The 21,098-nt window shown below is 41.1% G+C and overlaps 1 protein-coding gene across 1 annotated transcript in view; it reads right to left on the bottom strand.

Moving 5' to 3' along the window:
• Window positions 1-3,682: 3,682 nt before the first annotated feature.
• LOC124795670 (eukaryotic translation initiation factor 2-alpha kinase-like) overlaps window positions 3,683-21,098 on the bottom strand; it is a 204,640-nt gene continuing 187,224 nt past the window's right edge. Inside the window, 1 exon segment of the mRNA XM_047259743.1 lies at window positions 3,683-4,912. Coding sequence (XP_047115699.1) covers window positions 4,706-4,912 — 207 coding nt within the window. The 3' untranslated portion in view covers window positions 3,683-4,705.

The following is a 21,098-nucleotide window of genomic DNA, read 5'->3' as shown; positions in this document are numbered from 1 at the left end:
AACAGGATGTCCATGATGTACCATTTTGCTGTCAGAGTTCCCTCAGTCACTATCAGCTCCAATCGTAAGTAATACCTGATGACTTTCCATACAATGACACTAAAAGTAACACCATTGTGCCTCTCCAAAACATTGGAAGAATGAGACTTCTCCACAAGTTGCCACCATACTCATTGATGGTTGTCATCCAGGTTAGTGCAAAGCCAGAATTCATCGCTGAACACAATGTGATACCATTAATCAGCAGTCCATGCTTCCCAGTCATGGCACCATTTTAAATGAAGCTTTTTGTGAAGTGGTATTAATGGCAACATATGCACATGATGGTAACACCCTAGTCCGGCTGCTGCCAGTAATGCTAGACAATACAGAATGTTGCAGGCCATCCATTACTCATTTTCGGTTGGTGGGCGTAGACGTGAAGGGAATGCAGTACGCTTGGTGCACAGTACGGAAATCCTCCTGTGTAGTTGTCAGATGTGGTCGACCAGAACCTTGATGGTATACTGCCCTCGCCTTCCCATGCATTCCAACACTGGGCTACTGTTACATCTTCATGCCCCAGAAGTCTGGGTATTGTATGATTTAATCAGATGACCAAATGGAGACCGACAAGGCCCCTTTCAACTCTGTCTCTTGCTGATAACGCTGTCTTACACGAGTATGCAGCATCTCCATGTCTTTCACAGTGATCACTCAACATCTCAGTCCCATGGCATTAAAACATTTATCCAGAATATTTGGAAATGTATTAGCTTATTCTGTTTAACATAAAATAAGCAAAATTAACAAACTTTCTCTACAGAAGCATTTGGCAGTGAGGTAATTCTTGTGTACATAGTGGTATTCATGGATTTTTAAATGTACTTTACTTAAATGATTACATTGATGCTTGTGCATCGTACTGGATTCACACAGCCAAATTACTAAACTTTTTCTTCTTTCTTGGAAGACAAAAGTTCAAGAATATGAAGTTTTGTTTAATCAACTGCCAGAGATGCAAGTTTACAGCATACAGGATACACAGGCTATAGTGCTGATGTCACTACCACACTACAAACTCAACTTATGTCTGATTAGACTTGTAAACCTAAAATATTTATTACATGTTCTGTATCATTCACTAATAAAGCTATGCAAGATAATACTTTTTATTTAATTGAGCTCCACTGAACTCCTCTCAAACCACATGAGAAAGGCACCTGTTATACCGATTGAAACTGCTGTTTTCTAACACTATTATTATTATTTTTATTTATTTGGAATTATATGTAATTCTTGAACCATCTAATGAAACTTCATTGCTATCAAGATTCACAAACAAGAAATACACTTTTTTGTGTTAATATAAGTAACATGAAATTTTCTCAGTTTGAACACACTATATCTTAAGGTAAAAAAATTATGCATGAATTACTGTTAAGAAAATTTGACTGTCCTGAGAAGACTGGTAGGGCATTAATACATAAATAATAATGATGTGATGAATGCTATTAGGTATGAGTTATATTGGCAGAAACAGTGAAATTGTTAAGCACACTTTATCTTAAACAAACTAGGTACACTGTCTTCAGGGAATGTAATGACTGCCTCGTAATTATTATTCTCGAATCAGAAACATACAAATTTTCAGTAGCCATACACATCACTATATATATAGACACACACACAAATTGTATTTATATTACATGTGCCCAGTACTTTGCAACATCCAAGGCGCTTGGAGTGGCCTGCAGGAGATCAATCTTCATGCAGGATGTAGGGCACAAAAGGCACTGGAGCATGTGGCTTGTTCTTGTTCACAATCACAGGACATATCTTCTGTTATGAAGCCCCCATCTCTTCAGGTTGTCTCTGGATCGTCCAACTCCTGATCGTAATCTGTTTAAAGATTTCCACACCAGCCACCTCTCGTTGTGTCCTGGTGGTAGTTCTTCAGCTTCTGGCATCTGCAGGTGAGGTGTCGACTTCTTCCATAACTCCAGCCTTGCCTTCTCTGGTGAAACCATAGTCAAAAATTTTTTACTGTATTTTTCTGCCTCAGGCATCACGAATGGTACAATAATTTCTCTGCTCAGCACTTCAATACAGCAGATATCACAGTAATACTGAACCATTAATTTCCTATTTATTTCACACTGTGCACGGATATGATGATGTTATTTCACTCCTTGTCAATTATCATTCTCAGGACTGAGCGTACCATTGCAGATAAATGTTACCACTCAACATCTCAAGATTTATGATGTAGTAATTATGTACTGTGAACTGAGACCTGCTAGAGGACTTAAAGAATTATTATTAGATTTTTTTGTTTTTGTATTACAGCCTGTATCACATCTGCGAACTTTTGTAAATAGAGAGCAATTAGTAACTGCTTTCCTTTAATTTAGTATTAGAGATGTGTTTAGCAAATTTAATGTCAGCCAGTCAATATTTTATGTTCTCTGTAGATGCTGTTAATACCATTCAGGCATTAAAAATTATATGTGAACCTTCTGTATTTTCAGAACTGACCAACCCAAGAAAGCAGCGAAATGTGATTGTTAATCCAAAGGATTGATAATATAGTTTCTTAAATTCATTCATCAAAATCACAGCTTAACAAACCAAAGCAATCTACATACACACTCCACAAGCCAGAATGCAGTGCATGGTGGAGAGCAGCTTGTACCACTGCTAGTCATTCTGTTTTCTGTTCTACTTGGAAATTCAATGAAGGAAAAACAACTGTCTATATACTTCCATATGGGCCCTGATTTCCCTTATCTTGCTCTCAAGGTCCATATGCAAGATGTATGTTGATATCAGTACATATGCAAGATGTCTATTGGTCTTAGTACAATTGCACTGCAATCTGTGTCAGATACAAGTTGTCTAAACGTTTTCAACGGCATTTTGCAAGAAGAATGTCTTCTTCCCTCCAGCAATTCCCATTTAAGCTCACGGAGCATTTACATAACATTCCTGAGTTGACCGTACCTGTTGTCGTCATCGTCGTGGCGGCAGCGGCAGTGGAGGAGGTAGTCTTTAGTCCAAAGGCTGGTTTGATGCAACTACTCATGATAGTCTGTCCTGTGCAAGCTTCATCATCTCTGCACAACTACCACAACCTACATAGTTTGAACATGATTGCTGTACTCAAGCCTTGGTCTCCAACTACAATTTTCATCTCCCCCTACCCCACCATTTCCTTCCATTACCAAATTGATGAATCCTCGATGCCTCAGGATGTGTTATCAAAGGATCTCTACTGGTAACAAATCTGTCTCACAGCATGCCTCTGAATTACTGAATTATTCACAAATTAGCCACACTACATACAACTGAACAAAGCCACAACTTACAGAGTGCAGTAACCACTGTAACTAAAGCAGTGAGAATCGGCAAAGGTACCTGCACAACTAATTTAGACCACTCCATTTTCATAGTACGAACAATTCTGCCCAACCCTTACCCTACTATCCCTCTTAATCCCTGCCTCAGCCTCCTCCTCACTCCCACCACCCAGACTGCTCCACCCATCAGGCACAGCTGCTGTACGCAGACCAGCTTCAGTGGCCAGAGACAGTTGTTGTTGTTGTTGTTGTTCAAAAATAATGCATGCTGAAGAAAATCCAGAAAGTAGAATGTACGATATGTTGAGCCAAAGGAAACACAAGATGAAATATTTAGACTAGTCTATTTACTTATCCAAATTTTATTCACTGCATTTGATGCAATACATCATCAAAATAATTTACTCATTAAAAAAAAACAATAAAATTTATGTTTTTGAACAAACCAATGTGTGTGTCAGTCAGAGGATAGTTTAAGTGAAATGACTTGTTCTTAAAGCTTGCTGGTGCGGAAGCAAATCCAGCTATTAAGTACTAAAACATCTAATTTATTGTGACTGTATGCTTTCACCAAATGAAAATTATAGCAACCATACAAAATATCATTCAATGAAGCATGGAAAAACAGAAGATAGGTAACTGTGAAAATCAACTTTTATGTTATCCAACTGTTCTGAAGGTGGTAAGATAGTGAGCAAAAGAGGCATTCACACTCTTTTTGCAATTAGCAAAATCTTAGACAGGAATGATCTGATGGCTTTAGAATGCATTATTTTACCTCAAAACAACTACCAGTTGTATTTGGTGGTATCTATCTGTCCTACAGGAGCATGGCAGATGAATTTTAAGTGAAAAGGATGCTGCTTCTCAGCTGCACACACAAATACAAAAACTGTAAGTATTAAACAAAAAGTAATACAAAGTAATACACAACAATACTGATGCACAAACTGCAGTGCTGTTTTGGCACTTATTGACAATGGAATGTAAAACAACTCAGGCCAGCTGAATACAACTAAACAGTCTTGTTTATCGAATGTGACATAGCCCATATCATTTGAGACTGTTCTCATAATGTTGATAGTGAGGGAAGGCACATTATGACTTGGTTATGCAATTGCAAAGTTCTCCAATTTCCTTGTGAGGATTTAGCACTTAGTAGATTTCTCGTACTGTCACTCATGCAACCTTGCAAAATTCCTCTGTGTAAAATAGTTTCTAAAATCTTGGGCAGCTATTTTCCTACAAAAATATATACAAAAAGTCTATATACACTATTTACAGCAGTTTTGCTTTTCTAGTACTTGCAGAACATTTAAATAAGGAAGTCGTAATAACAGTTTTTCAGACCACACACTACTACAGTACTAGGTAACATCCCACGACTCCACACTGGAAGTATTAGAAAATGATTTAGTTTTCATCCGAGAAGGTAAACTGAAATGTAAGGCATCATCTCCACTAGTTGGCCATCTTCCTTCTGAAAACTTGACAAGCGGTGGCCGAGCCCTTATTCCAAACGTTGTTGGTCGCTCTTCAGGTATGTGGGACAACATAAGTCGTAACAGCGTGTACTGAAACAATAAAGAGCAGTGTCTTTTACTACTTCATTTGGAAACTATTCTCTGTCAAATGTAACACTGACTTTAGGGGGAGTTTTTTTTTTGGAGTCTTTCATCTAAGAAATATCTGAATTTGCCAGTTAATGAGATTGTCACTACACAAAGACACAAAAAGATTGTAATAAGAGTTCATTAGACATGCCTTCCCATGAAATGAAAATGAATTCCACAAATATTACTTAACTTATATCACTACTAATTACAGTCAAATGAAGATGAGAAATATGTCTAAATGACAGGAGGCACTATTAAAAGGTGAAAGGTAAACCTTTCGCCACCTTTCTGATCCTGGGCCTCATTTGTTATGTAGGGGTGGGGGGTGGGGGGGAGAGGGGGAAGGGGGGGAGGTGGGGAGGGTGGAGAGGGGGAAGGGGGGGAGGTGGGGAGGGGGGAGAGAGAGGGGGGGAGAGAGAGGGGGAGAGAGGGGGGGAGGGAGAGGGGGGAGGGAAGAAGAGAGAGGGGGAGGGAGAGAGAGGGGGAGGGAGAGAGGGGGGGAGGGAGAGGGGGGAGGGAAGAAGAGAGGGGGGGAGGGAGAGGGGGGAGGGAAGAAGAGAGGGGGGAGGGAGAGAGAGGGGGAGGAAGAGAGAGAGAGGGGGGGAGGAAGAGAGAGAGGGGGGGGGGAGGAAGAAAGAGGGGGGAGGAAGAGAGAGAGAGGGGGTGGAGGAAGAGAGAGAGGGGGTGGAGGAAGAGAGAGAGGGGGGAGGAAGAGAGAGGGGGAGGAAGAGAGAGAGGGGGGAGGAAGAGAGAGAGGGGGGAGGAAGAGAGAGAGGGGGGAGGAAGAGAGAGAGGGGGGAGGAAGAGAGAGAGGGGGGAGGAAGAGAGAGAGGGGGGAGGAAGAGAGAGAGGGGGGAGGAAGAGAGAGAGGGGGGAGGAAGAGAGAGAGGGGGGAGGAAGAGAGAGAGGGGGGGGAAGAGAGAGAGGGGGGAGGAAGAGAGAGAGGGGGGAGGAAGAGAGAGAGGGGGGAGGAAGAGAGAGAGGGGGGAGGAAGAGAGAGAGGGGGGAGGAAGAGAGAGAGGGGGGAGGAAGAGAGAGAGGGGGGAGGAAGAGAGAGAGGGGGGAGGAAGAGAGAGAGGGGGAGGAAGAGAGAGAGGGGGAGGAAGAGAGAGAGGGGGGAGGAAGAGAGAGAGGGGGGAGGAAGAGAGAGAGGGGGGGAGGAAGAGAGAGAGGGGGGGAGGAAGAGAGAGAGGGGGTGGAGGAAGAGAGAGAGAGAGAGATGGGGGAGGAAGAGAGAGAGAGAGAGAGAGAGATGGGGGAGGAAGAGAGAGAGAGAGAGAGAGATGGGGGAGGAAGAGAGAGAGAGAGAGATGGGGGAGGAAGAGAGAGAGAGAGATGGGGGAGGAAGAGAGAGAGAGAGGGGGGGGAGGAAGAGAGAGAGAGAGGGGGGGAGGAAGAGAGAGAGAGAGGGGGGGGAGGAAGAGAGAGGGGGGGGAGGAAGAGAGAGAGAGAGAGATGGGGGAGGAAGAGAGAGAGAGAGAGATGGGGGGAGGAAGAGAGAGAGGGGGGAGGAAAAGAGAGAGGGGGAGGAGGAAGAGAGAGAGAGAGGGGGGAGGAGGAAGAGAGAGAGAGAGGGGGGAGGAAGAGAGGGGGGAGGAGGAAGAGAGAGAGAGGGGGGAGGAAGAGAGAGGGGGAGGAGGAAGAGAGAGAGAGGGGGGAGGAAGAGAGAGGGGGGGAGGAAGAGAGAGAGAGGGGGGGAGGAAGAGAGAGGGGGGGAGGAAGAGAGAGAGGGGGGGAGGAAGAGAGAGGGGGGAGGAAGAGAGAGAGGGGGGGAGGAAGAGAGAGAGGAGGGGGAGGAAGAGAGAGAGGAGGGGGGAGGAAGAGAGAGAGGAGGGGGGAGGAAGAGAGAGAGGAGGGGGAAGAGAGAGGGGGGAAGAGAGAGAGGGGGGAGGAAGAGAGAGAGGAGGGGGAAGAGAGAGGGGGGGAAGAGAGAGAGGGGGGGGAAGAGAGAGAGAGGGGGGGAAGAGAGAGAGGGGGGGGAGAGAGAGGGGGGGGAGAGAGAGGGGGGAAGAGAGAGAGAGGGGAGAGAGAGAGGGGGGAGAGAGAGAGGTTGGAAGAGAGGGGGGAGAGAGAGGGGGGAAGGGAGAGAAAAAGGGGGGAGAGAAAGGGGGGGAAGGGAGAGAAAGGGGGGAGAGAAAGGCGGGAGTAAGAAAGGGGGGAGTAAGAAAGGGGGGAGAAAGAGGGGGGAGAAAGAGGGGAGAAAGAGGGGGGAGAAAGAGGGGGGAGAGAAAGAGGGGGAGAGAAAGAGAGAAGAGGGGGAGAGAAAGAGAGAGATGGGGGAAGAGAGAGAGGGGGGAAGAGAGAGAGAGGGGGGGAAGAGAGAGAGAGGGGGGAAGAGAGAGAGAGGGGGGAAGAGAGAGAGAGGGGGGAAGAGAGAGAGAGGGGGGAAGAGAGAGAGAGGGGGGAAGAGAGAGAGAGGGGGGAAGAGAGGGGGGAAGAGAGAGAGAGGGGGAAGAGAGAGAGAGGGGGGAAGAGAGAGAGAGGGGGGAAGAGAGAGAGAGGGGGGGAAGAGAGAGAGAGGGGGGGGGAGAGAGAGAGGGGGGAAGAGAGAGAGAGGGGGGAAGAGAGGGGGGAAGAGAGAGAGAGGGGGAAGAGAGAGAGAGGGGGGAAGAGAGAGAGAGGGGGGAAGAGAGAGAGAGGGGGGGAAGAGAGAGAGAGGGGGGGGGAGAGAGAGAGGGGGGGGAAGAGAGAGAGGGGGGGAGAGAGAGAGGGGGGAAGAGAGAGAGGGGGGGAAGAGAGAGAGGGGGAGGAAGAGAGAGAGAGGGGGGGAGAGAGAAAGGGGGGGAAGAGAGAGAGGGGAGGGGAAGAGAGAAAGGGGGGGCAAGAGAAAGGGGAGGGAAGAGAGAGGGGAGGGAAGAGAGAGGGGAGGGGAGAGAGGGGAGGGAAGAGAGAGGGGAGGGAAGAGAGAGGGGAGGGAAGAGAGAGGGGAGGGAAGAGAGAGGGGAGGGAAGAGAGAGGGGAGGGAAGAGAGAGAGAGAGAGAGAGAGAGGGGGGGGGGGGGATATATGTTTAAATCTCTCTTGTTTATAAATCTGGATAGTAAAAAGCATCCAGTGCACAGTTTTACTAGTACAAATTGGTATCACAAGTAACTACAAAAGAACAATGGCATGTGAGCGATCAACAATAGCCGGAAGTTACACAGTAAAATAGCAAATACAATGGATTTACCAATTATAGTGAATGTTCAGTAAGTGGGTGAACAGGAATTTTAATTCATTTTTATGGGCAATATATGTCTGCTTGTGTCTGTTACGTGCGGATGGATGTGTGTGTGTGTGTGTGTGTGTGTGTGTGTGTGTGTGTGTGTGTACCTGTCCCTTTTTCCCCGCAAGGTAAGTCTTTCCGCTCCCGGGATTGGAATGACTCCTTACCCTCTCCCTTAAAACCCACATCCTTTCGTCTTTCCCTCTCCTTCCCTCTTTCCTGATGAAGCAACCGTGGGTTGCAAAAGCTTGAATTGTGTGTGTGTGTGTGTGTGTGTGTGTGTTTGTGTGTCTATCAACATACCAACGCTTTCGTTTGGTAAGTTACATCATCTTTGTTATATATTCTAACTCCCCTTAATTGATGAAAGTAAGAATCACCAAATGCTTATATTGAGGATCAGCCTTTGATAGTTTTCTGCCAAACACTGACTGAAATTATTTTCAGTTTACCTGCGTACATATGTAATTTAAACATAATTCATGAAGGAGAGGTGTAGTGAGATAGCAAAAGGAAGTGAGACTTAGCTGAACGTGCTTCGCAGCAAATACAGGTACTGTGACACTAATTTCCTATTACTGTGAGAGTAAATGAGGATGCAGAACCTATCAGTATGTGAAGGAAATGTATAAAATCTCTATTCAGCTCCCAGTCTAGGAACAGCACTGTTGGTTAACAGTTATACTACAAACACTCATTTTACAGATTGTTACACAATTGTCTTTCAACACTAAATCATGAGCAATTTGGTATCCACATGATCAGATTGTGAAGAAGGAAGTGTTTTCTTAGGTTAAAGTCATATCTATGCCATATGATAAAGTGTGTGTGTGTGTGATTAGGTACACTTGTGAATGACCTATGATACAAGACAGAATAAAAAGAACCATGTAGATTAGATTAGATTAGATTAATACTAGTTCCATGGATCATGAATACGATATTTCGTAATGATGCGGAACGAGTCGAATTTTCCAATACATGACATAATTAGGTTAATTTAACAACATACTTAAGTTAATATAACAACTTTATTTTTTTGTGTTTTTTTGTTTTCTTTTTTTTTAATATTTTTTTTCTTTTTTTCTTAATTTATATCTAAAAATTCCTCTATGGAGTAGAAGGAGTTGTCATTCAGAAATTCTTTTAATTTCTTCTTAAATACTTGTTGGTTATCTGTCAGACTTTTGATACTATTTGGTAAGTGACCAAAGACTTTAGTGCCAGTATAATTCACCCATTTCTGTGCCAAAGTTAGGTTTAATCTTGAATAGTGAAGGTCGTCCTTTCTCCTAGTATTGTAGTTATGCACACTGCTATTACTTTTGAATTGGGTTTGGTTGTTAATAACAAATTTCATAAGAGAGTATATATACTGAGAAGCTACTGTGAATATCCCTAGATCCTTAAATAAATGTCTGCAGGATGATCTTGGGTGGACTCCAGCTATTATTCTGATTACACGCTTTTGTGCAATAAATACTTTATTCCTCAGTGATGAATTACCCCAAAATATGATGCCATATGAAAGCAATGAGTGAAAATAGGCGTAGTAAGCTAATTTACTAAGATGTTTATCACCAAAATTTGCAATGACCCTTATTGCATAAGTAGCTGAACTCAAACGTTTCAGCAGATCATCAATGTGTTTCTTCCAATTTAATCTCTCATCAATGGACATACCTAAAAATTTGGAATATTCTACCTTAGCTATATGCTTCTGATTAAGGTCTATATTTATTAATGGCGTCATAGCATTCACTGTACGGAACTGTATGTACTGTGTCTTATCAAAATTCAGTGAGAGTCCGTTTACAAGGAACCACTTAGTAATTTTCTGAAAGACAGTATTGACAATTTCATCAGTTAATTCTTGTTTGTCAGGTGTGATTACTATACTTGTATCATCAGCGAAGAGAACTAACTTTGCCTCTTCATGAATATAGAATGGCAAGTCATTAATATATAATAAGAACAACAAAGGACCCCAGACTGACCCTTGTGGAACCCCATTCTTGATAGTTTCCCAGTTTGAGGAATGTGCTGATCTTTGCATGTTACGAGAACTACTTATTTAAACTTTCTGCACTCTTCCATTTAGGTACGAATTAAACCATTTGTGCACTGTCCCACTCATGCCACAATACTTGAGCTTGTCTAGCAGAATTTCATGATTTACACAATCAAAAGCCTTTGAGAGATCACAAAAAATCCCAATGGGTGGTGTTCGGTTATTCAGATCATTCAAAATTTGACTGGTGAAAGCATATATGGCATTTTCTGTTGAAAAACCTTTCTGGAAACCAAACTGACATTTTGTTAGTACTTCATTTTTACAGATATGTGAAGCTACTCTTGAATACATTACTTTCTCAAAAATTTTGGATAAAGCTGTTAGAAGGGAGATTGGACGGTAATTGTTGACATCAGATCTATCCCCCTTTTTATGCAAAGGTATAACAATAGCATATTTCAGTCTATCAGGGAAAATGCCCTGTTCCAGAGAGCTATTACACAGGTGGCTGAGAATCTTACTTATCTGTTGAGAACAAGCTTTTAGTATTTTGCTGGAAATGCCATCAATTCCATGTGAGTTTTTGCTTTTAAGCAAGTTTATTATTTTCCTAATTTCAGAGGGAGAAGTGGGTGAGATTTCAATTGTATCAAATTGCATAGGTATGGCCTCTTCCATTAACAGCCTAGCATCTTCTAATGAACACCTGGATCCTACTATATCCACAACATTTAGAAAATGATTATTAAAAATATTTTCAACTTCTGACTTTTTGTTCGTAAAGTTTTCATTCAATTTGATGGTAATACTGTCTTCCTCTGCTCTTGGTTGACCTGTTTCTCTTTTAATAATATTCCAAATTGTTTTAATTTTATTATCAGAGTTGCTGATTTCAGACATGATACACATACTCCTGGATTTTTTAATAACTTTTCTTAATATAACACAGTAGTTTTTATAATTTTTGATAGTTTCTGGGTCACTACTCTTTCTTGCTGTCAGATACATTTCCCTTTTCCGGTTACAAGATATTTTTATACCCTTAGTAAGCCATGGTTTGTTACAAGGTTTCTTACGAGTATATTTAACTATTTTCTTGGGGAAGCAGTTTTCAAATGCATTTACAAAAATGTCATGAAATAAATTATATTTTAAATTGGCATCAGGTTCACGGTACACCTCATCCCAGTCTAACTGCTGTAGGCTTTCCCTGAAATTTGCAATTGTTAAATCGTTGACTGAACGTACTACTTTGGAGGACTGTTTAGTATTGCTGAATGGAGCTATGTCATATATTGTAACTAACTGTGCACCATGATCAGAAAGACCATTCTCAACAGGATGAGCATTTACCTGGTTAAACTTATCTTGGTCTATAAAGAAGTTATCTATCAGTGAGCTGCTATCCTTTACCACCCGAGTAGGAAAATCAATAACGGGTGTCAAATTGAAAGAACCGAGTAATACTTCAAGATCATTTTTCCTATTACCCTCTTTCAGAGAATCTACATTGAAGTCCCCACAAATAATAATTTGCTTCCCCCTGTCTGACAGATAGCACAACAAGGAGTCCAAATTTTTCAGAAATAGATGAAAATTTCCTGATGGGGACCTATATACAGTTACAATTATAAATGTGCCTTTATTTAATTTAAGCTCACAGACACATGCTTCTATATGTTTCTCTACACAAAACTTTTTTGTTTCTATACTTTTTGCACAATGATAATTTTTGACATATATGGCAACTCCTCCTTTCTCCGTATTTTCTCTCATTACATGTGCAGAGAGCTTATAACCACTTACATTTACCTTATCCATATCAGTAACAATGTGATGCTCAGACAGGCATAGTATATCTATTTCATTCTCAGCTTCTAAATCTTCTAAACAAACCAGAAGCTCATCTACTTTATTCTTTAAACTCCCAATATTTTGATGAAATATACTTACATTATTTTTAATTATACTTTTATGAGAACCTTTCCTTATTCTAACATTTGCAGTACTCTCCTGTCTGAGTTTCTCATTGTGCTTAGGTCTAGTTCCTATACCAGTGGTCACATGGTGTTCAGAGAGGCAGATTATGTCAATTGGGTTGGGTGACTTTAATTCATCAAAGCAATTACCTAGGACTGAGATACAACATGGTGGAGATAAAATTTCTGGTGATTGATGAAAATTTATAATTGATAGCTGTGATTGGTGATCCAATGTGCTAGAATTGTGCTGTTTAATTTCTTTCCTAAACTGAAGATTTGTTTCAATCCTGACCTCTCGTAGAACTTGACATCTTTCTGTCTTACCTATCCTAAAAAAGGTGCAGCTCCAACACCTGTAACCACTGGTATTTTACCATTCATGGCAGTGCCTCCCCCCCTTAAATTTCCTGCTATTACCCCAGCCAGTTTCCCCTTCCCTTTCCTGTTGAGATGTAGGCCGTGCCTGGTATAGTCCCACCTACTGAGATAATCAACAGGAACCACACCAATATGAGCCCCCGCACCCGACCCAAGCAGCCGTTCCAACTCCAAATTAACTCTCCCAACAGAAGAGTTCAAATGAGGCCGGTCATGGCGTCTCAGGACAGATACAAACTCAACATTGGTGTGTCTCGATGCTGACGCAATCTTTACCAGGTCACACTCTATACTGTACCCAGGATCTCTGTCGATGCTGTTCCCTGGCCCTCCCACAATAACCACGGTGTCTTCCCTGGTAAATCCTTTACAGAGTGAACCTAGATCCTCTGTCACCTGATCCAGACTAGCACTTGGTTTGAAAAAATTTGTGACCTGGTATTCTGGTCCTAATTCCTCCTGCAGAAGTTGGCCTACACCTCTGGCATGAGAACTGCCTAACAACAAAACTTTCTTCCTTTTCGATGACTTTCCTACATTCTTTTTCAATTTCCTATTGAAAGTTTGTGGTGTCCTGTCTACACCTACCTCTGCTTGAGGCTCATCAGTTTCTAACTGAAGCAACAGGTCAAACTTATTTTTGACATTCACCACAAAACTGTCAGACTTAGTTCTAGGCCTGTTCCTTCTGCTACCTGTTGCCACTTCCCACCTCTCTTTGCCCTTCTCCCTCCTTAACCTGTCCAGATCTTCCCTAGCCTGATCTAGCTCAGCCTGAAGGGCAGCAATTTTCCCCTCCTGTTCCACTATCTTCCTATCTCTGCTGCAAATCCTACATAACCACTGATGAGCCTGATCCACTTTCCCAACACCCACGCCACTGCAGTCCCCCCAGTGAAAAAAACTACTGCATCCACCACACCAAACCCCGGAACTAACAATTCTACGGCAAGTCAGGCACTTCTCACTCGTGGCAAAAATAATACTTTAGCTAGAATAAATCAACTAAATTACCGAAAATCAAAAAAGACGTTACAAGAATTAAGCCTATTCACAAATGTATATAAGCAAGTTTCTGATTTAAAATGTGTACTTTCACATTTGTTCCTCATACTATAATACTTCAAATTATTTTTCTAAAAGGTGCATTCTATATTTTTTTCAGTGTTTGTTAACATATAATTTCTATTTGAGCCATAACTGGTGTCTGCATCTTATTAATGTTATCAAACCCCACTATTTCAACACATGTAATGCTACACACAGACTGTTACTGCCACAGGTACTTGTGTTCCTAAAGTAGTTCCAAGTCCTGCTAACAGTAACTTTTTCTTGCATTCTGACTGAATTTCATGCGCAGATTCAAATTTCCAAAAAGAATAATGTTTAGGCAGCCACTTAATGACATTTATTTCTGTAACAGCTAATATTACCAATGGGGACATTAGAAAGGTGAACTCTGTCAGCAGTATCCGATTGGAATGAAGACATCTATCGCACACACTTTACACAAAATCTTGAGCAATATATTCCACAGAATACAGAAAGAGCTACATAGTGACAAATTAGCAATCCAAAAAGGCATTTTAACAATTGAGGCAAGGATTCCAAATTCTCAAGTACTCTCTGATGGTTATGTTATTGTTGTTGTTGTCTTCAGAGACTGGTTTGATGCAGCTCTCCATGCTACTCTATCCTGTGCAAGCTCCTTCATCTCCCAGTACTTACTGCGACCTACATCCTTCTGAATCTGCTTAGTGTATTCATCTCTTGGTCTCCCTCTACGATTTTTACCCTCCAATGCTAAATTTGTGATCCCTTGATGCCTCAGAACATGTCCTACCAACCCGTCCCTCCTCCTTGTCAAGTTGTGCCACAAACTCCTCTTCTCCTCAATTTTATTCAATACCTCCTCATTAGTTATGTGATCTACCCATCTAATCTTCAGCATTCTTCTGTAGCACCACATTTCGAAAGCTTCTATTCTCTTCTTGTCCAAACTATTTATCGTCCATGTTTCACTTCCATACATGGCTACACTCCATACAAATACTTTCAGAAATGACTTCCTGACACTTAAATCTATACTCAATGTTAACAAATTTCTCTTCTTCTGAAACGCTTTCCTTGCCATTGCCAGCCTACATTTTATATCCTCTCTACTTCGACCATCGTCAGTTATTTTGCTCCCCAAACAGCAAAACTCCTTTACTACTTTAAGTGTCTCATTTCCTAATCTAATTCCCTCAGCATCATCTAACTTAATTAGACTACATTCCATTATCCTCGTTTTGCTTTTGTTGATGTTCATCTTATATCCTCCATTCAAGACACTGTCCATTCCGTTCAACTGCTCTTCCAAGTCCTTTGCTGTCTCTGACAGAATTACAATGTCATCGGCAAACCTCAACATTTTTATTTCTTCTCCATGGATTTTAATACCTACTCCGAATTTTTCTTTTGTTTGCTTTACTGCTTGCTCAATATACAGATTGAATAACATTGGGAATAGGCTACAACCCTGTCTCACCCCCTGCTTCCCTTTCATGCCCCTCGACTCTTATAACTGCCATCTGGTTTCTGTACAAATTGTAAATAGCCTTTCGCTCCCTGTATTTTATCCCTGCCACCTTCAGAATTTGAAAGAGAGTATTCCAGTTAACGTTGTCAAAAGCTTTCTCTAAGTCTACAAATGCTAGAAACGTAGGTTTGCCTTTTCTTAATCTTTCTTCTAAGATAAGTCGTAAGGTTAGTATTGCCTCACGTGTTCCAACATTTCTACGGAATCCAAACTGATCTTCCTCGAGGTCCGCTTCTACCAGTTTTTCCATTCATCTGTAAAGAATTCGCGTTAGTATTTTGCAGCAGTCACTTATTAAACTCATAGTTCGGTAATTTTCACATCTGTCAACACCTGCTTTCTTCGGGATTGGAATTATTATATTCTTCTTGAAGTCTGAGGGTATTTCGCCTGTCTCATACATCTTGCTCACCAGATAGTAGAGTTTTGTCATGACTGGCTCTACCAAGGCCGTCAGTAGTTCCAATGGAATGTTGTCTACTTTTGGGGCCTTGTTTCGACTCAGGTCTTTCAGTGCTCTGTCAAACTCTTCATGCAGTATCGTATCTCCCATTTCATCTTCATCTAGATACTCTTCCATTTTCATAATATTGTCCTCAAGTACATCGCCCTTGTATAGACCCTCTATATACTCCTTCCACCTTTCTGTTTTCCCTTCTTTGCTTAGAACTGGGTTTCCATCTGAGCTCTTGATATTCATACAAGTGGCTCTCTTTTCTCCAAAGGTCTCTTTAATTTTCCTGTAGGCTTTATCTATCTTACCCCTAGTGAGATAACCCTCTACATCCTTACATTTGTCCTCTAGCCATCCCTGCTTAGCCATTTTGCACTTCCTGTCGATCTCATTTTTGAGACGTTTGTATTCCCTTTTGCCTGCTTCATTTACTGCGTTTTTATATTTTCTCCTTTCATCAATTAAGTTCAATATTTCTTCTGTTACCCAAGGATTTCTACTAGCCCTCATCTTTTTACCTACTTGATCCTCTGCCGCCTTCACTACTTCATCCCTCAGAGCTACCCATTCTTCTTCTACTGTATTTCTTTCCTCCATTCCTGTCAATTGTTTCCTTACGCTCTCCCTGAAACTCTGTACAACCTCTGGTTGGTTGGTTGATTGATTTGGGGGAAGGAGACCAAACTGCGAGGTCATTGGTCTCATTGGATTAGGGAAGGATGGTGAAGGAAATCGGCCATGCCCTTTCAAAGGAACCATCCCGGCATTTGCCTTAAGCGATTTAGGGAAATCACGGAAAACCTAAATCAGGATGGGCGGACGTGGGATTGAACCGTTGTCCTCTCGAATGCGAGTCCAGTGTTCTAACCACTGCGCTACCTCGCTCAGTGTACAACCTCTGGTTTAGTCAGTTTATCCAGGTCCCATCTCCCTAAATTCCCACCTTTTTGCAGTTTCTTCAGTTTTAATCTGCAATTCATAACCAATAGATTGTGGTCAGAGTCCACATCTGCCCCTGGAAATGTCTTACAATTTTAAACCTGGTTCCTAAATCTCTGTCTTACCGTTATATAATCTATCTGAAACCTGTCAGTATCTCCAGGATTCTTCCATGTATACAACCTTCTTTCATGATTCTTGAACCAAGTGTTAGCTATGATTAAGTTATGCTCTGTGCAAAATTCTACCAGACGGCTTCCTCTTTCATTTCTCTCCCCCAATCCATATTCACCCACTATGTTTCCTTCTCTCCCTTTTCCTACTCTTGAATTCCAGTCACCCATGACAATTAAATTTTTGTCTCCTTTCACTACCTCAATAATTTCTTTTATCCCATCATACATTTCATCAATTTCTTCGTCATCTGCAGAGCTAGTTGGCATTTAAACTTGTACTACTGTAGTAGGCATGGGCTTTGTGTCTATCTTGGCCATAATAATGTGTTCACTATGCTGTTGGTAGTAGCTTACCCACACTCCTATTTTTTTTATTCATTATTAAACCTACTCCTGCATTACCCCTATTTGATTTTGTATTTATAACCCTGTATTCACCTGATCAAACTTCTTGTTCTTCCTGCCACCGAACTTCACTAATTCCCACTGTATCTAACTTCAACCTATCCATTTTCCTTTTTAAATTTTCTAACCTACCTGCCCGATTAAGGGATCTGACACTCCACGCTCTGATCAGTAGAACGCCAGTTTTCTTTCTCCTGATAACGACACCCTCTTGAGTAGTCCCCGCCCCGAGATCCGAATGTGGGACTATTTTACCTCCGGAATATTTTACCCAAGCGGACGCCATCATCATTTAATCATACAGTAAAGCTGCATGCCCTCGGGAAAAATTACGGTTGTAGTTTCCCCTTGCTTTCAGCCGTTATGTTATTACATGATCTAATACAAACAGTCGCTACATTTGCTCTTTGATATCAATTTTTTATGGCATTATTAATTATGTGATGATTATTCTGTCCCATGCTTGTCATCATGAAACATCTCTTCAGCATATTTATAATTAAGTTGCCATTTCCACAGAAATGTGATGGTTTTTTGAAGTTTATCACATGCTGAAATTTTTTTTGCTTGCTATTAAATGCTATGCAGATTCAATAGAAGTATACAAGTAGCTCCCAAGAATGCATCACCACACAGTGTTCAACCTTGATTAGGGATTTTCCTTTCTACAACATCTACTTCTTGATTTCATGAAAAACACAGATGTAACTCTTTCTTCAACCCTTGTTGACTGTTGTCTGTGACAGACATTTTTCTCTTTCTGAGGTAATGGAGGCTCGCACATGGCTATGCTGGCGGAAAAGGCTTTGAGCATCACTCAAGAGTATAGGATTTTTTAAAATGCGATTGTATACTAGATTCTGGGTAGTGTGCTGTTGTTGGCTATGATATTGTTTCATGATGTGTTTGTTGCCTGAACCAATGCATTTGTGTTGTTCTGTACGGATGTGATTCCAATGATAGTAATATTGTCTTCTATAAACTCAGCCTTGTTGCAATTCTATTTATGAAAGCATCGAAGTTTATCTTTATGTAAGTCGAACCCCTGGTTTTATGAGTAAAAGTTGTGAGTCATCCTGAAGACTGACATAATTTGCATTATTCGATCTCAAGCCTGTTTCTCAATAATCTTTTGAGAAGAAACCACTATGTACAGCCACCTGTACGATAGGGGGTGATAGTAAATCTGCATTCTTTGTGTAGTAAATCTGCATTCTTTGTGTAATTCAATATATCATGCTGTGTTTCCAATTGTGAAATGTACAATGTGGCTTGTGTACACTGTCCAGTTTGTCAGATACACCTTGAAGCTAAGATTGTATGTGGGTGGCCACTTTATGGCTAGAAGGTTTCTCAGCACAGGAAGTTGATCACTGAATTTGTATACCACCACAACATCATCATTTAAATTTTGAGCTGTGAGTTTGGCACAACATACTGAAGATCTGCAACCTACAACTTTGGCTCATAAGTAACACGAGGACTGTGGGACAGTTCTGCATTCTGCCTTTTTGGAGAGGTCTGACAATCCAAACAGTACACAATCACCTCCACATCAATAAACAACTGGGTGTTCCCAATGTAGACAGTTTTTGTATGTCCTTTCATGTGCTCAGCCAGTTTAGTGGCGGTTATTATTTTACAAAATGCTGTGCACTGAACACACGTTAGCTGGTAAACAACAAGCATTCTTTTCCTTGTTTCTCTGCCTTCAATGTTTTTAATGGTTTTAAAGTAAGAACAATTACAGGGATTGGAGGCTGAGAGTAGGGATACGATCTGCAAATGTCATATAGTTCTAAACCGCCCCTAGACATCACTAATATTGCACAATATTTCCAGATGCACAATAATACTGAGAACATCAAAACTTTGGGAATATGTTTCACTGCCTGGAAAAATTGTGCCATCTGTGGACAGTCTACTGCTTTGTACACAGACCATAGAGTTTAGTTAGGTTAGGTTATTTGTTGTTGTTGTATGGAAAATGAGTTCAAAACAAGATGATAGAGCATTAGTATTAGAACGCACTGATATGTATAACTATTGGCATCTTGGGATGTTAGGGCGTATCAACATGAAAACAGAAGTGGTTTAAAATGATGAATCAGATGATCTGTTGGTCACAAACTATACGAAATGGTCACAAAGAAACATGTTTTTAAGAAATTTAATTAATGCGAAGTTATAAATAAGAGTATATATAGATATTTATTTCTGTGTACACATTAATACCCAAATATAATACTTTAGTGCATTAATTATTGCATGAAACATTTCCATAACTGTCTCAAATTTTGTAAGGTGAAACTGCACTTGTAAATTTCAAGCCTTAGAAAGAACTGCCAGTAATAAGGTATTGTAAAAGATGGGAGAGCTGACTTGCCTGGACTGCATCTCTCTGTTGATTTTTAACGATGGAGATATCGGTGTTGGCAGAAATTTATCCAGGGTGATGGTGTTGGGGGGCCACAAGTGCCTATGTATGGGGAGAACCATTTCCAGTGATGTATCATATGTTGGACCATCCACACAAAAAAGTTATGATTGGAATGAGTAATAGGGCCACCAGATCAACCAATGTGAATCACATCAAACATTTATGGGACATAAGTGAGATATTAGCTTTTGTCACCTCAGTGGAGGTAGCAGTAGGAAAACTGATAAGAGCCTACTGCAAATTTTGCCCTGACACAAGGATATGAACCTTACACAAGGAAGTGGGTTTAGGAGGAAATTAAATAAATTTTATGAGGAGTGGTAATCAGTTCTCATTCTTAATCCCTCCCCCCCCCCCCCCCCCCCCTATATTTCTGGTTTCTTGACTGCCCCCTAAAACATCTCTAACAGTTTTGACATACAGTGCCCTGTTGGTATTTCCCTGTTAATTTCCATCTTGACCTGAATTGCTGCGTTTCACTTACATTGAAATCCTGACTGGCTTTACAGTCTTATCCTTGAACAAATGCAATAGCTTCGACCCACGTATGAAAGATAGTAAATTTTCCTTCTTTTACACCATCTGTTAGACTACTAGAAAGTACTTTTCAGCATCACTTGGTTGTAGTTTCATCGTGAACTTTTTCTTACATATGTGACCAGTACACAATGAAATTCCATGACACACGTTTTTTTTGTCATCTGTAAACTAAAACTGATTCAGTTGTAGCAGCTTTTAATTAATTTTTTCTGTGTTTACTTGATAAGTACTAAATCTGAAATACAATGTCAAAACAACAATATGAAAAATAATTCAATATAAAAATTTTATTTCAGTTATAGAAAGACATTTCTTTTCTTTTTTCAGCGGGAGGGGGGCGAGGGGGGGCAGGGAGGGGGGGAGGGAGGGGGGGAGGAAGAGGTGGGAGGAGGAAACTACAAAAATGCACCAGAATGGTTGCTAACAGCATTCTTTTGTACAGAGTCCAATAGCTCTGTGTTAAACTGAACTATATAGGTGAAAACATTAATGCTGACATTCTGAATTATAATGACCTGGAGGAGAAACATTTTGTAAGAATAAAAGGAACATTACTATGAATGGAGATGGATAAGAAATACACTGAAATAAAGATGTTACAGTAGTTACTGTTATGGCAACACAGTTACACTAGACTTTTGCTGGAAAAGAAGACCTACTCTGAAACTGCCACAGCCAGAATTTATAAGATAATATAATAATTCACACGAGGAACAGCTGAAATATACTGCAAAAAATGTAAAACTTCTCAAATACCTTCAAGCATATTGGGAACAAATGGAGGAGACAATGAAGTTTGTGTGTGTGTGTGTGTGTGTGTGTGTGTGAGAGAGAGAGAGAGAGAGAGAGAGAGAGAGAGAGAGAGAGAGAGAGAGAGAGAGAGAGAGAGGGGGGGGGGGGGGGCACAGTAAGCAGCAGCATTTCTGTGAAGTGTCAGAACATGGTTCGGGATAAAGATTCCCCACAGAAAATCACGGGAATAATGTATTGACCTTGATATGAGCCTATCTGGTTCCAATTTTCTGAAA

This window comes from Schistocerca piceifrons, chromosome 4 (genome assembly GCF_021461385.2).
Source record: "Schistocerca piceifrons isolate TAMUIC-IGC-003096 chromosome 4, iqSchPice1.1, whole genome shotgun sequence".
NCBI classification, from domain to species: domain Eukaryota; kingdom Metazoa; phylum Arthropoda; class Insecta; order Orthoptera; family Acrididae; genus Schistocerca; species Schistocerca piceifrons.
Note: the sequence above shows the minus strand (reverse complement) of the source record. Positions and strands in the feature narration are given on the sequence as shown.